This window comes from Podarcis erhardii, assembly GCF_964252035.2.
Source record: "Podarcis erhardii genome assembly, chromosome: Z".
In the NCBI taxonomy this organism is placed as follows: Eukaryota; Metazoa; Chordata; class Lepidosauria; order Squamata; family Lacertidae; genus Podarcis; species Podarcis erhardii.
Window position 1 is genome coordinate 32,768,908 of NC_138504.1, and position 14,072 is coordinate 32,782,979.

Here is a 14,072-nt window from a genome sequence, read left to right on the forward strand (position 1 = left end):
CCACGGACCACGACGACGTGGGCTTTTAATACTTTTAAATAAATGGATACTGCCTTTCTATCTTTGAAACAACAGCAACATTAGTAGTAGTACTTTATATAGTATGGCACCACTTTTAGCGGTTTTTCAACCTGTGGGTACCCAGATGTTGTTGAACTACAACTCCCATCACCCCTAGCTAGCAAGGCCAGAGCTCAGGGGTGATGGGAGTTGTAGTCCAACAACATCTGGGGACCCACAGGTTAGAACCGCTAAAAGTGTCCGTGGTACATTGCGTGAGGGATCCCTACGTTAGTCCCATACTGTAGCCGTGGGCTGAAAGACTTTAAAAGCAGGAGCACCTTTGTGGCCCTCCTGGCAATTCTGGACTCAAACTCCCATCAGCCCCTGAGAACACATCCAATGGCCAGGCATGATGGGAGTTGTAGTCCAATAACCCCTGAAGGACCACAGCTCTCCCCCTGCTCCTCTCAAATTCAGAGTTTTACTCATTTACTACATTTATGTTCCAACTCTCCTACTTCGATCTTCACAATGACCCTGTGAGCTAGGTAAGGCTGAGAAGGAGCCACAAGCTCCAGCTGGCTGTGTCCACTGTTAGCTTCTGCTAAGAGCAGACCCACTGAACCTGATTGGACACGACTAACGGCAGTGTATTGATTTCTGTAGGTCTGCTCTGAGCAGACGGCAATCCTAGTTTTCCAGCTTTTTTATTAGCATTATTTAAAACATGGTGCTATGGTTCTACTGCGGCGTATGGTAGGGTCTTCTGTTGTTGTGACCAGCCCCTCCCCTTTGGAAGAGATATATTTTGAGAACCCCAATTCTTCTGCGTGACCCCCCCAATAACCACAAGCCAAGTAAATTGTGAAACGTGCTTCAGAGCACAAAATATTTTATTTTTTAAAGAATGTACAGTGTGTTGATTCTAACATTTAGAGAGGACAGGGAGAAGGCTCTCTGTGCCAAGGAAAACCTCTTGAGCTGAGAACATGTTTTGGCGGGTCCACATGAAAAGACACAGAATCAGAGACAGCTGCACAAAAAGGGCAGAATGGCCAGTGGGGCACAAGTATTTGAGAAGACTTGGAAGGTAAAAAAAGAAGCAGCCATCATCACACTGTCAGCAAAAAGTCCAGGGCTCTTGAATGTGGATCGTTAACAATTCCTCCTGAACACAAGTAATCCCTTCGTCATATATTTAAGGCTTTCCAGATTCCAAATATGTGGAGTTAACCCATAAAGACTCCAGTCAATATTAATAAATCAGTAATAATAATCATGATTTATTTATATGCTGCCCATCTGACTGGGTTACCCCAGCCACTCTGGGTGGCTTCCAACAAATTAAAACACAATTAAGATCAAACATTTAAAATTCCCTATAGAGGGCAGCTTTCAGATGTCGTCTAAAAGTCAGATAATTGTTTATTTCTTTGACATCTGACGGAAGAGCATTCTAGAGGGAAGGTGCCACTGCTGAGAAGGCCCTCTGCCTGGTTCCCTCTAACCTCACTTCTCGCAGTGAGGGAACCACCAGAAAGCCCTCAGAGCTGGATCTCTGTGTCTGGGCTGAATGATGGAGGTGGAGATGCTCCTTCAGGTATGCAGAGACAAAGCCGTTTAGGGCTTTAAAGCACCAACACTTTGAATTGTGCTCGGAAACGTACTGGGAGCCAAAGTAGATATAATTCAGATATGGCCCCAGAAGCTGCTCCCCATCACCAGTCTGGCAGCTGTATTCTGGATTAGTTGTAGCTTCCGAATCACCTTCAAAGGTAGCCCCACATACAGCACATTGCAGTAGTCCAAGCGGGAGAAAACCAGAGCATGTACCACTCTGGCGAGACAGTGTGCAGGCAGATAGGGTCTCAGCCTGTGTACCAGATGGAGTTGATAAGACAGCTGCCCTGGACAGTGTTGATCTATGCCTCAATGGACAGCAGTGAGTCCAAAATGACTCCCAGGCTGCACACCTGGTCTAAGGAGTCCAGTTACCCCATTCAGAACCAGGGAATTCCCCGCACCTGCCCACCCTCTGTCCCCCAGAAACAGTACATCTGTCTTGTGAAAGTTCAACCTCAATCCATTAGCCGCCATCCATCCCCCAACTGCCTCTGGACACACACATAGTATGTTTACCACCCTCACTGGTTCTGATTTAAACAGGAGGTAAAGCTGGGTATCATCTGCATATTGGTGAACATCTAGCTCAAACCCCCCTGATGATCTCTACCAGTGGTTTCAGTGTTAAAAAGCATGGGGGAGAGTACAGATACCTGAGGCACCCCACAAGTGAGTGCCCAGGAATCCATTCACTTCCCACTCTTTTCTGGACATGATGCAGGAGGAAGGAGCTGAACCACTGCATAACAGTGCCTCCAACTAAACATCTCTTTCATCTCTTCAGCATGATTGGTTGTGGTGGGTGAGTGAATTGGCTCCATCACTACCAGAGAAAATCTTAACCCAGCACATAAATAAATATTTAAGTCTCCCTCCTGTTGGGGTTCTGTCAAGCTTAAGAGGGTGTGAGTGTGGCCTACTTCAAAGGGAAGGTTGGCTGAATCAAAATCTGTTTGATTTAATAGAATACCACAGTGATTCTGATCATAAAGTAAGAGAAAGACCCTCCCCCACTTAAAGAACAACAACCTTTAAACCATTACTGCATTAATTTAGAGATTTATAACCAAGAGATTGAGAGAGAGAGAAAGAGAGAGATATATTGCACTTCAAGAGGAATTGCCAGAGAGAGAAGAGCATCATCTACGATATAAAGAGTTTCTGGGAGTTGTTTGTTTTTTTAACTATACAGTGGCTGCAGAAGGAGCCTAAACACAAACTACATACATACTAGAGAAAATCCACTTCCAATTAATTTTTAATTACAAATCACAGTTTTCCTTTTTCCTTTTTTAATTCATTATACATATATCTATTTGGATGAGCTATGTTTCCTGCCTCCCATTCAAAGGGAGGAGGTGTATTGTGGGAGAAAGGTCAATATGTCAAGAAAAATCCCAGCCAAATATGTCTTAAATGCTTCAGGATAAGCAACAAATGCAGGCTGGTGGTTTTATATGCATAAAACTGTGCCCCAATCCCTGTAAGGCCACAAACAGCAGTGTTAAAGGTGACAAATATCCCCCTAAATATTGGGAAAGAGCTCCCCTTTCCTAAAGCATTCAGAAACCACTGAAGAATATATGGATTCCAATCAAAGTCAGCCAAAGGGTGGGGGGAGGACAGCCCTCTCCCCACCTCTCTTTTGATTCTTGCAGCAGAGAGTAGCCATTTCATTACTGGGGATTTGTCTCTCTCTGGAGTTAGAACACTCCAGCTGGCTTTTACGTAACGGGGTGCATTTGATGACTGATGCAAGTCAAGAGTCTCAGTGGGAAAAGCCACCAAAACGAATCTTCCCCTCAATATGAGAGAGGACAGATTCTGTACGTGGCATGGGATTTTGAGAAATTCTTTGTAAATTCATGTGTGATGGCCCAGGTGACAGACTTGCTGGGTGCTATTTTAAGGTGGGGTATTTTCTCTGTCCAATTCTGCCATGTCTTGAGTTTCCTGAAGCTGCAGCAGACTGGAAAAAGACAAGAAAAAACAAAGCTGAATCCAATTTCTACCTACACAAGAGAAGAAAAAAATCAACAACCCACAACAGAACATTTTATTTATTTATTAAATTTGTACAGCGCCCTATACTCGTATGTCTCAGGGCAGTTCATACCAGGGACATTTTCATAAATGTATGGGAACACTACTTCCCTTTGACTCCAAGTTGAATAGATAAACTCAAAATGCAAAGCATCTGGAATTCTGTGCCAAATCAACCTAAATCCCCAAAGCTGAAAGGCTTTTGCAAAAGCATCCCCCAAGCAAACCTGTGGGCTGAGGTGAGACACAAAGAAACGTCTCCTGGTCAGTGGTTCCTCCAAATGTTGCAGGACACCAACTCACAACACCTAGGGAGAATTTGCCAAGCCAACTTAGGCAAGCTGTAGTCCAGCAACACCTGGAGGCCCAAAGGTTTCCCGCCACTCCCTGCTCTTGACCATTTACTCACCCCACCCCCAAAAGAATATAGGCTTTGCTCAGGATGTAAATTATGGGATGTTTTTGCAACAACTCCTCTGTGACCCTCATAACTCCCATCTGTAGAATGGGCAGAAGAGGGAGGATCTCCCTTACCAGGGGGCATGTACATGTGTTTTTTGTGTGTTTCCAGGAATGAACAACGTTACCTGCACAAACTGGGAAGGGTTGTAAAACTGGACTGTGCCGGCTGGGGGTCCTCCTGAATGTGGCTGCAGTGGAGAAGGAGAGCTTTCCATTAGTGAGATGCAAACAAAAAGAGGCATCACCGTTTCTTACCAAGTTCATTTTGTGCACTTGACAGATGGAAGGAAGAGGTTGCATAACACTGCCAGCGCCCCCAGTAGGTGCAGAGCAACAGAGGTTTGTTGTTATACATGGATGGAAACACACAAGACACACACACAAAAGGAACTAAACCCACGCATTCTTGGCCCTCCCCCCCCCCAGCGCTTCAAGAAGTTTCCCACATTGTCAACAGCAGCAGCAGGGTGCAGGGTCATCGCCAAACCAAGGCACATGCACAGACCCAAAATGACTTGCTTGCTTGGGGCATGCGGGAGGAAGAGCAGAAGGGGTTAATGGTGGCCAGTTGCTTGAGGAAGCACCAACCAGCAACCTGCATTAGTGAGGCTTATGCCTTGCTTGAGAACCGCATGGTGGACTCGCCCCAATTCATGTTATCAGAGGAGCCCCCCACCCCCCACAAAAGTATAAGAAGCATTTGGCTTCTCCCTCACAGAGCTGGGGGAAAGACTTCTGCGCTCCTTGCATTTTAAAGGCTAAGAGGCCCAGATGAAGAAAACCTGCTTTGGAGGCTCCTCCAAACGTAAAAGGCCTTAACCCAGACAGATCGATTATCAGATCATTTCGATCTCCAGAAATTGCGCTGTTAGAAGCACCACAGCGTCCATTCCACATTTGTGAAAATTCAGTCTTTTAGTGTGGTAGGAACTCTGGAACTCCCTGCTTATTGGTGTTAGGAAGGTGCCCTCTTGCTCTATTGCTTTAGATACCTGCTGAAAACTTTTCTGCTTCAGCAAGACTATCCAGACCCGTTTGCTTGTTTCATAAAAATTATACACCTTTCAAATGTAAAAAGAAAACGCTGGTGACCAAATGGGGTGACAGATGTCGCAGCCAGATCGTGCCCTCACATCCAAAAGGAAAACCTCAAAGCGGTTTACCAAAAATTAAATAAAACAAAAGAATAAAATTGACACTAAGAAGAATTTACAGTAACGATTTAGGAATTTAAAAAATGTAAAAATAGCAGTAGACTAAAAACAGATTAAAACTTGCATCAACTTTCTAAACATCTGGGCAGGCTCATCTTAACAAGAATGTTTTAGCAAGTGCTGAAAAGAGTACAGGAAAGGTCTGACATCAATAGGCAGGGGGTTCCAAAGTGCATTGGTGCTACCTGACTAGGAGATCCAAGTTCTTACAAATGGGAAATGGGTATTATGTGGCACCTGTAACAGTGCCTGTTCTGTTTATAAATTTTCGAAACAAACCACCACACAGAGGCAGCTAGTGACGTCTTGGCCCTGTGGGCGGAACCTCCAGCCTGGCTCTCCTCAGGTCAAAACCTCCCCTGCAAAGCATCACACAGAGACCAGAGTGCTTTTGGTACATCTGATGCACCACCATGCAGTGGCTGTAAAAACCTTGGTCTGCCACATTCCCTCTTTTGCCCAGGGAATCAAGGACTTTCAGAGAGAGAGAATTATTTTTAAGCAGAACAGCAACATGTCCACTTGGGGATGGCGCGTGTTCCAGGTCCCCGAGTATCACTCCCCTTGTACAATAGCCTTCAGCATTATGGTGGTAACTCCACTTCAGAGGTTGTAGGACTACAACTGCCATCATGCCCACCCACTGTTAGGGACCATGGAAGTTGTAGTCCAGCAACTTCTGGAAGGCACCAAGGTTAGAGGAAGCCACTGCAATAGTATTTGAAGGGCAGTAAAAACTCATATCTGAGTGTTTGACATGAGGAGAGTTTAATTTACTGGGTTCTTCAATGCTGCTCTTGAGTCTTTGTTGCATTGGTTTCAATGTTCTTTGTGTTAAGCTTTAAAGATTCATCATGTTTATATTTATGCTTTTCCTGTTTGAAGTACAATGCCCTGAATATTCATATCAAACACTGTCTAAATCAGCCTTCCCTTTAAGCTGTAGTTCAACGCTTCTGGTTGGGGAAGGCTGGTCCAAGAATTCCAACAAATAAATATGGGAGGGGGGTCACCACCATATTTTGAGGACTGGAATAAATCCAGCTCTCAGTCCTGAGTTATTTCTTCCAGCAAAGACTAAGTAAGTTGTGTCCGTCCCCCACAGAAAGAGGTGGAATGTCCAATGCAGTCAAAATTCTCAAAGGGAAGGATTACTAAGAGAGGAAGGAGCCCAGCTAAACTTGGATCACAACTGCGACTCTCTAAAGGCAAGGAGGAATACTTCATCTTTGTGGCCTCATGTTAGTCCCATGAAATGCAGGTAGGAAAAGATGTGTATTAAAAAGTAAAGCAAACATAAAAGGGGGGGGAGGGAGAGGGAGAGGGAGAGGGAGAGGGAGAGAGAGAGAGAGAGAGATGGAGGGTAGGGAGGATGAGGAGAGAACTCAAAGAGGGAGAGAGCCAGGGTTAAGGAAGGATGGCCAGCCAAATGTACCTGATTAAAATGCTGGCTTACTTCACGTGATAATGAGCTCATTGAGCTAGAGCGCGAAAGCTACAAAACAGCAAAAACACACACATACACATACACACACAACAACACACACAAAAAAAGGGAATCAAAAAGTCATCATGCAGGCTTCTGCCTCAAGCTCTCTGTTCTCCTATTTTCAATAAATGGAGTGGAGAAAGGACCTTCCAGCACCAATGGTTAAATGATATGAATTACAAAAGGAGGTAAGTTAGCTTAAATTGCAGAAATAAAAAATAAAAGGGCAGGAGAGTAATTTCTTTGGTTAAACACACCCAAGATGCAGCTGGTAATGGTGCCTGCCTACGATTTATAAATCTAGTGGGGTTACGGTTGTGCATCTGCATGGCATTTAATATGATAAACCACACACATGCACAGAGGGGAAAAGAGGAGAATCTACCACCCTGCCTTTTCACATAAAAAAAGAAACTTCCTCCACAACCTCCTTCCTGTGGGGAAAGGCCACAGCTCAATGGCAGAGCAACTGCTTTTCATGCAGAAGGTCCCAGGTACAGGCCCCCATGGCCTCTCCTGGCAGGGCTGGAAATGTCCCTCTTTGTATGAAAATCCTGGAGAGTCACTGCCAGTCAGTGTAGACAATACTGAGCCAATGATAAGGCAGACTCCTCTGTTCTTTTATGCAGAGACCTGTTCAATTAGCACCCCCCACGCCCACGCCCTGCCCAGCCTGAAAGAACAGCCTGCTGGAACAGACCAAAGGTGTGGCATTTAGTCCAGCCTCCTGTTCACACAGTGGCCACCCAGATGCCCCAAAGAGAAGTTCAAGAGCAGGATTTGAGCACAAGAACACTCTCCCTTCCTGTCATTTCCAGCAAATGGATTTCAGAAGATGACTACCTCCAAATGCCAAAACAGATCTGAAAAGCCTCTGCCAACTACTCCTGGTTCTGATTTTGGAGGTAACACGAAACTTCAGGGGCAAATCTGCTCATGACTCAATTACCTGCTGCTGCTGTCCCTTTATCTAAGGGTTTAGGGCTTGCCTGTAGAGGTCCACCCACCCACCCATTTGGCCATGCAGACCTACCTCTCCAGGCTGGGAGTCCTCTGGGTTGGAGGGAGGGAGCTCAGAGCCAGGTGGCAACACGGCAGAATTTAAGTACTCCAGGGAGAAAAACAAAGAAGCAGAATTAGGTGGCAGAACAAACCAGGGAATGGGACCCTAAAGGCCCAGCAAAATGCTACCAACAATCCAAAGATCAATAGGCTTTTGAAAAAAATAGGTATTTTACGAAATTCTTTTCTTAAAACAGAAATCCTGCTATGGGACAAATCCATATCAGTCCCCAACAAGGGTTGTGTAACCTCCTAAAGACTTATAAGCGACATGCTGGATCAGGCCAAAGCGGGCCCATCTGGTCCAGCCTCCTGTTCTCCCAGTGGCAAACCAGATGCCTATTATGCCACAGGAAGGACCTGAGCACAACAGCAGCACTGTCCCCACATGTGTGGTCTGATTCAGAGGCACACTGCCCCTCCAGCACTGGAGGCAGAACATATCCATCAAGTTAGTAGCCACAGGCAGTCTTAATATTCTCTGAGAACATGTTAACACTGCAAATCCAACTTACTGAGGGTTCTGCAGCCACTCCAGGGTTGCTCTGGCTTCCTGGCACAAGCTGCCCTCCTGCCCCTTTCTCCTCCAAAGGCAGCTGATCCTCTGGAACTGCAGGAGAGAGACCCCAAGTTAGTACACAAAACAAGCTTTGTATCTCTTCAGACAGGGTGGTTGGACCCAAAGGTGCGCATGGGAGAGGCCAAGACTGAGCAGCCCATTTTCCAAGGAGAAAAGACCACAAGCAAAGGATAACTCCTCTTTGCCCCTGAGAGTAGGTGGGACTAGCAAGTAGACCTTCCACCTGCTGCTGGACTACAACTCCCATCATCCATGATTATCAGCCATGCTGACTCAGGGGCTGATGAGAGTTTGAGTCCAACGTTGTTTGGAGGGAAACAAATTAGCCACCTCTGTACTTTAGAGCTTTCCATGATTTGCCAGAAAACAGCTGTCTGCAATAAAAAGTTTCACCCTCTAAACTGAATAGGGGTGGGGGTGGGGAGACTAATTGCTGTTTGTTAATGGGATGTTCTACACAGTGTCTACATTTCAGAGTTACGAAGCCATAAAAGATTGTTTGCTTCATATTGTATACTCTAAATATGTTTTTTAGTATTTTCATTTTTATGTTGTAGAAACTCATGTTTATTTAGCACCTTGGCTTTTACTCTTTTAGATCTATTGATCAATCGGGGAATATATTCTCTAGTGCTGGCTGTTCAAACATCAAGTCAACTGGTAAAGGAAATTTCAAATTTCAAGGAAGAACCAGAGAATTGTAGGGCTGGAAGGGAACCCCAAGGGTCATCTAGTTCAACCTTCAAATCCCACTTTTTAAAATTATTATTATAAAACCCAAGGCACCTAAAGAGAGCGAGAAATACTTATAGCTACTGGCGAATCCACCCACCAAATGGCAGTTCCCATGAAGACTTCCTCCTTTCCTTAAAGAACAAGAAAGAGGCCAAACAAGAGGAATAAGACTGACCCTCAAACAGTTATACAAGAGGAAGTGAGGGAGGCAGAGGAAGTGGGCTGGGGCAGGGAGAGGCCTCTCCAGGCTCGACTCACCTGAGTTTGGGACGAAGAGGTTTGCTGCGATGGGCATGGGGGCCAGGGGAGCAAAGAGGTCTGATGGAACAGGGGGCGCAGCACCACCACTGGGTGACTTGGCCCCACCAGGGTTCAGGATGTCGACATACCGGGCTCTGCTTCCTGCTGGAAAGAGGCAAGGAGGAAACTTATCACCATGCAGTGATGGAGTCTGAAGGTAGAGATCAGGGAGTGGGTGGGTGAGGGCAACCAGGAAGCAAGAGCACCCTCCAAAAATAGTCATAATCACATTAGCAAGGGTCCAAGCAAACCCATTAAAACTAATGGACATTATTAACTTAGGTCCATTCATTCACAGAGAGCCAGCATGATGTAACAGTTAAGTGTTGGATTAGGGCCTGGGAGAGACTAGGGTTTGAATCCCCACTTGGCTATAAAGCTCAATAGGTGTGACCGTGGGTCACAGTCACTACCTATCAATCTAATGTAGTAAGGATTAAAACAGAGAAGGAAGAGAACTATATACACTGCCTTGAGCTCCTTGGAGGAAAAGGTGGCATATAAATTAAATAAATAAATGAATTTTCAGTTACTCTAAGCAGGACAGCTGGATTCAAGCTCACTAACGCTGGGAGTGTGAAGTGCGGAGAACAACACGTGCCAGTAGAATAGCCACGTAATGGTCATTCCACACTTGCAAAGAACCAATTCTTCAGTGTGGCAGCACCTACACTGTGGAACTCCCTGCCCCTTGATGTTAGGAAGCCACCTTTGCTGTATTACTTTCAATTCCTGTGTTGTTGTTTTAAACTGTTTTTAAAACTACTCACTTTATATTGAAAAAACAACTAACAAAGTTTTTTGTTGTTGTTTTTTTAAAACCTGGCCTTTGGTCATAATGGCAAAAAATAACTGCTTATCCAAGAGCAAGAATTGCAAGTGAATATGGAAATAAAATCTGGGAAAACTGGTTGCCCCTTATACATTATTGTCAGGAAAGTAACTGCCTACTCTGAGAGCAGATTCAAGTAGGTTTTGAGGTATACAAGGTATTTTAAATAGGACCTTAAAGACCAACTAAGTCAGTTCTTGGTATGAGCTTTCGTGTGCATGCACACTTCTTCAGATACCAAGAGGAAGTGAAGGTATCTGAAGGTATAGGTATCTGAAGAAGTGTGCATGCACACGAAAGCTCATACCTAGAACTGACTTAGTTGGTCTTTAAGGTGCTACTGGAAGGAATTTGTTTTGTTTTGACTATGGCAGACCAACACGGCTACCTATCTGTAACTTTTAAATAGGAAATACTGTAGTTCTGTGGGTTATTGTTAATAGTTGTCAAATAATAATTACACACACACACTTCTCTGCCTAATCCCTGCCTAGTAATTATTTGTTTCGCACATAATTTTGCGTAAGGGTAACAGACCTGACATGCAGCTTCTTGCATCTGTAATGACTGGCAAAGATTGAATCCTCTGCCAAGGACCAAAACAAACAAACATGTCTATTGTACATGCTATTAATGCCCAGAACACAGCTCACACCTGAACAGTTACCTGCTTTCCTGGAGAACATGTTTACGGAGCTGTTGGGAGGTCCTCCTGATCCAGAGGGAACTGCTTGAGGGACCTGAGGGAACCCTGAAGGAGGTGGAGGTGGTGGCTTGCTCTGGAAGTAGGAGGAAAACAGACCCTTGAAACCAAGGCCACCTCCTGGGGCAGGTGCATTAGGAAAGGAAACGAACTAAACTCTGCTCTTTGCTTGACCCCAGACTATCTGTCACATTCACATCATGCACTGTGATACCACTTTGGACAGTCACGGCTTCTCCTGAATAATTTTGCGAATTCATTCAGGGTGCCAAGGGTTGCTGGGAGACCCCCTTCGACACCTCGCAAAGCTACAGCTTCCAAAATGGTTGAACAGCCAATCCCTCTTTTACAGGGAACTCTGGGAACTGCAGCTCTGCCCAGTATTTACCTCTTCCTCCGGTTCATCCAAGTTGACCCACCGCTGTTTCTTTTCATCCCAGACAATCTAGGAGAACACATAGGAACTGGTTAGGAGGCAAACCAGGCAGGCTGTGCAGATGTTCAGTTAAGGACTCACAACCACTGGGATTCAGGGTAGACCTACCGATTTGTTCTTATCATCAGGGAGGTGAGCTTCGTTCTTGCCTTTCCCCATCAGCCAGCCAAGCCACGTTGCTCCACTCTGCAGGGAAAAGAAAAGAAAGGTAAGTCTTGCAAGAGGGTGAAGACAATGGCCCCGCCCCCAACAAACCCAGCCAATTGGAAAAGCTGGGGGCAGAGATGAAGCTGCTACTTTTACCTTGAATGCTGGCCTACCTTCCGAGGCTCAGGCTCTTTTTTGCTTGGCTTCCCTTCTGGGATGGGCGGTGGGGGCGGGGAGGGCTGCTTGGCTGCAGAGTTCCGCCTCTCGCGCCCAACAGAGTGCACAGAGGATTCCGAGGTGGTCCGGGATCGCACCCCGAAGCCCTGCAATTGTTACAAAAGGAACCAGGATAACATTACAACCCCAAAAGAGAAGGAAGCTTCAGCAGGTGCCAAGAGGTGTTGTGGGTCCCCTGTTAGTCTGGGTCCCCTGTTAGTCTGACTCAAGAGCAGATCCGCTGAAATACAGTGGTACCTCTGGTTACAAACTTAATTTGTTCTGGAGGTCCATTCTTAACCTGAAACTGTTCTTAACCTGAGGTACCACTTTAGCTAATGGGGCCTCCCACTGCTGCTGCACCGCTGCATGAGTTCTGTTCTCATCCTGGGGCAAAGTTCTTAACTCGAGGTACTGCTTCCGGGTTAGTGGAGTCTGTAACCCGAAGTGTTTGTAACCAGAGGTGTTTGTAACCCGAGGTACCACTGTAGATGGATGGGTGGGTGTTGACTAACTTTGGTTGATCAGCTTTGTTAACTTTGGTTCGTCAGTTTCAGTGGGTCTACTCTTGAGAACTTAGTTGGACACAACCCAAGGTTCATCAGGGCAGAGAAAAAGTTCCAATGCAGCATGGAGGTGTGAAGAAAGAGTGAGATATTTTTTTAAAAGGGAGGAATGAAAGAGAGAGAGAGACAGAGAGAGAGAGACAGACAGACAGACAGAGCGACAGAGGTAGGGAGTCTGCGCATGGCATACCATGTGAACTGAAGAAGACTGGGAGGTGGATCTGGATCGTCGGCCCGAGCCCTGCTTAGACACAAAGCCAGTACATCAACAAGCAAGCTAAGCCAACCTACTAACAGCGGATGCAGAGTCAGGCCAGCACATTCTTCAGCCACAAGTTGAGCTTGTTAAGTGGGAAGGCAAAGGCTGTATGGTGAGCCTGATACAACAGGTTGGGAGTGGGGAGCCTTTGGCCCTCTGGAAATTGCTGAACTACAACTCCCATTAGCCCCAGCAAATGTGGCAAGTGTGATGATGGGAGTTGCAAGTTTTCAGTTGTTTTAAGCTGCTTTTAATATTGTGTTTTAAAGTTGCAACCCACCCAAGGACCTTAGGGTGAAGGGCGGGTAATTAATGTTTATAACAACAGTTCAGCAATATCCAGAAGACTATAGGAGCTCCACGCCTGTAGCAGGTCTTGACTGGACTCCCCCCTTGACCACCTGGCTCCTCTGCTCTTGGCCACTCTTCAGTATGACTGTGTGGAAAGGAGGATTAGGTTATCCTGGGGGGGGGGGGAGATGTCCAGAAAATCTGGCCCACACACCTAAAACAGAGGGGGCTACTCTGCCAAACAAACGGTCTTAGGAACATGAGAAGCTGCCTTATACCAAGTCCATCCAGCTCAGTGTTGTCTCCAGGGTTTCAGGCAGGGAGCCCTTCCCATCCCTACCTGGAGATGCTGTTAGGGACTGAACCTGTGTCCTTCTGCATTCAAAGCAGGCACTCTACCAATGAGCCACCTCGCCTTCTGCTTCAGCATGCCCCTGGCGTCTGAGCATGCACACAGCACACACAAACAAGGGTGGGGATTCACAGCACGCCTTCAATACCAGACCTTTTTTTTCTGGGCTGTACACAACAAAAATTTTTCTCAGTGTACACTCACTGAAATGAATAAGCCTAAATCAGTCATGTCCCATTAATTTCACTCCGAGTATCGGGTTAACGTTGGGTACAACCCTTTTATGTGTGTGCCAGATGAGGATGGCCACACACTCATCGTCAGCACAGCTAGCTGGGAGGACAGCACTTCCGAGCGACGGATTCGAAAGCAGAACCCAGAAGCAGACCTCCAGATGCCCCTTTGCTTGGCCCTCGTACAAACCTGAGCTACAAACTGGAGAGGAAGGAAGGACAGAGCTTTCAGACAGGGTCATGGGTGGAATTTGGCTCCAAATTAATGGCCATTATGTGCTCCCAACAAAACAAAACGTTAAAAAAAGAGTAAGAGCAGGATGGATACCATGCTTGCCATCTTCCCATAGAAGTCATCCTCTTTGGGCTCTGGTCTGGCCTTCCAAGCTTGAGTCTCCTGGGAGCCGCCCTGCACTCCTATAAAAGACAGGTCAGGATGAGTATGCAATGGGTTGGAAGGAGGCACAAGAATGATTGCATCATTAAATTGCACCAATGGATAAACCAGCTCAACGTTTGCTGAACT

General features: G+C 46.0%; 1 protein-coding gene and 1 long non-coding RNA gene across 8 annotated transcripts in view; one reads left to right on the top strand and one right to left on the bottom strand.

Annotated features, from left to right (window-relative positions):
- Positions 1 to 865: 865 nt before the first annotated feature.
- The window catches only part of SEC16A (SEC16 homolog A, endoplasmic reticulum export factor), a 41,812-nt gene continuing 28,605 nt past the window's right edge, over positions 866 to 14,072 (bottom strand). For 3 of the 7 annotated variants that reach the window (XM_081846867.1, XM_081846865.1, XM_081846866.1), the window contains exons 21-32: positions 13,875 to 13,963; positions 12,602 to 12,655; positions 11,803 to 11,952; positions 11,591 to 11,668; positions 11,435 to 11,491; positions 11,011 to 11,122; positions 9,470 to 9,616; positions 8,412 to 8,506; positions 7,868 to 7,942; positions 6,781 to 6,840; positions 4,257 to 4,319; positions 866 to 3,595 (exon numbers count right to left, since the gene is read on the bottom strand). In XM_081846867.1, the coding sequence (XP_081702993.1) occupies positions 3,527 to 3,595; positions 4,257 to 4,319; positions 6,781 to 6,840; positions 7,868 to 7,942; positions 8,412 to 8,506; positions 9,470 to 9,616; positions 11,011 to 11,122; positions 11,435 to 11,491; positions 11,591 to 11,668; positions 11,803 to 11,952; positions 12,602 to 12,655; positions 13,875 to 13,963 (1,049 nt within the window). In that variant the 3' untranslated portion in view covers positions 866 to 3,526. The remainder of the gene's footprint in view (positions 3,596 to 4,256; positions 4,320 to 6,780; positions 6,841 to 7,867; positions 7,943 to 8,411; positions 8,507 to 9,469; positions 9,617 to 11,010; positions 11,123 to 11,434; positions 11,492 to 11,590; positions 11,669 to 11,802; positions 11,953 to 12,601; positions 12,656 to 13,874; positions 13,964 to 14,072) is intronic. The other 4 variants (XM_081846868.1, XM_081846869.1, XM_081846870.1 and 1 more) reach the window with 4 other exon arrangements.
- On the top strand, positions 4,326 to 10,475 carry LOC309333644. The gene is made up of 3 exons (XR_014152632.1): positions 4,326 to 6,553; positions 9,350 to 9,428; positions 10,054 to 10,475. It is a non-coding gene; the product is annotated as an uncharacterized lncRNA (long non-coding RNA).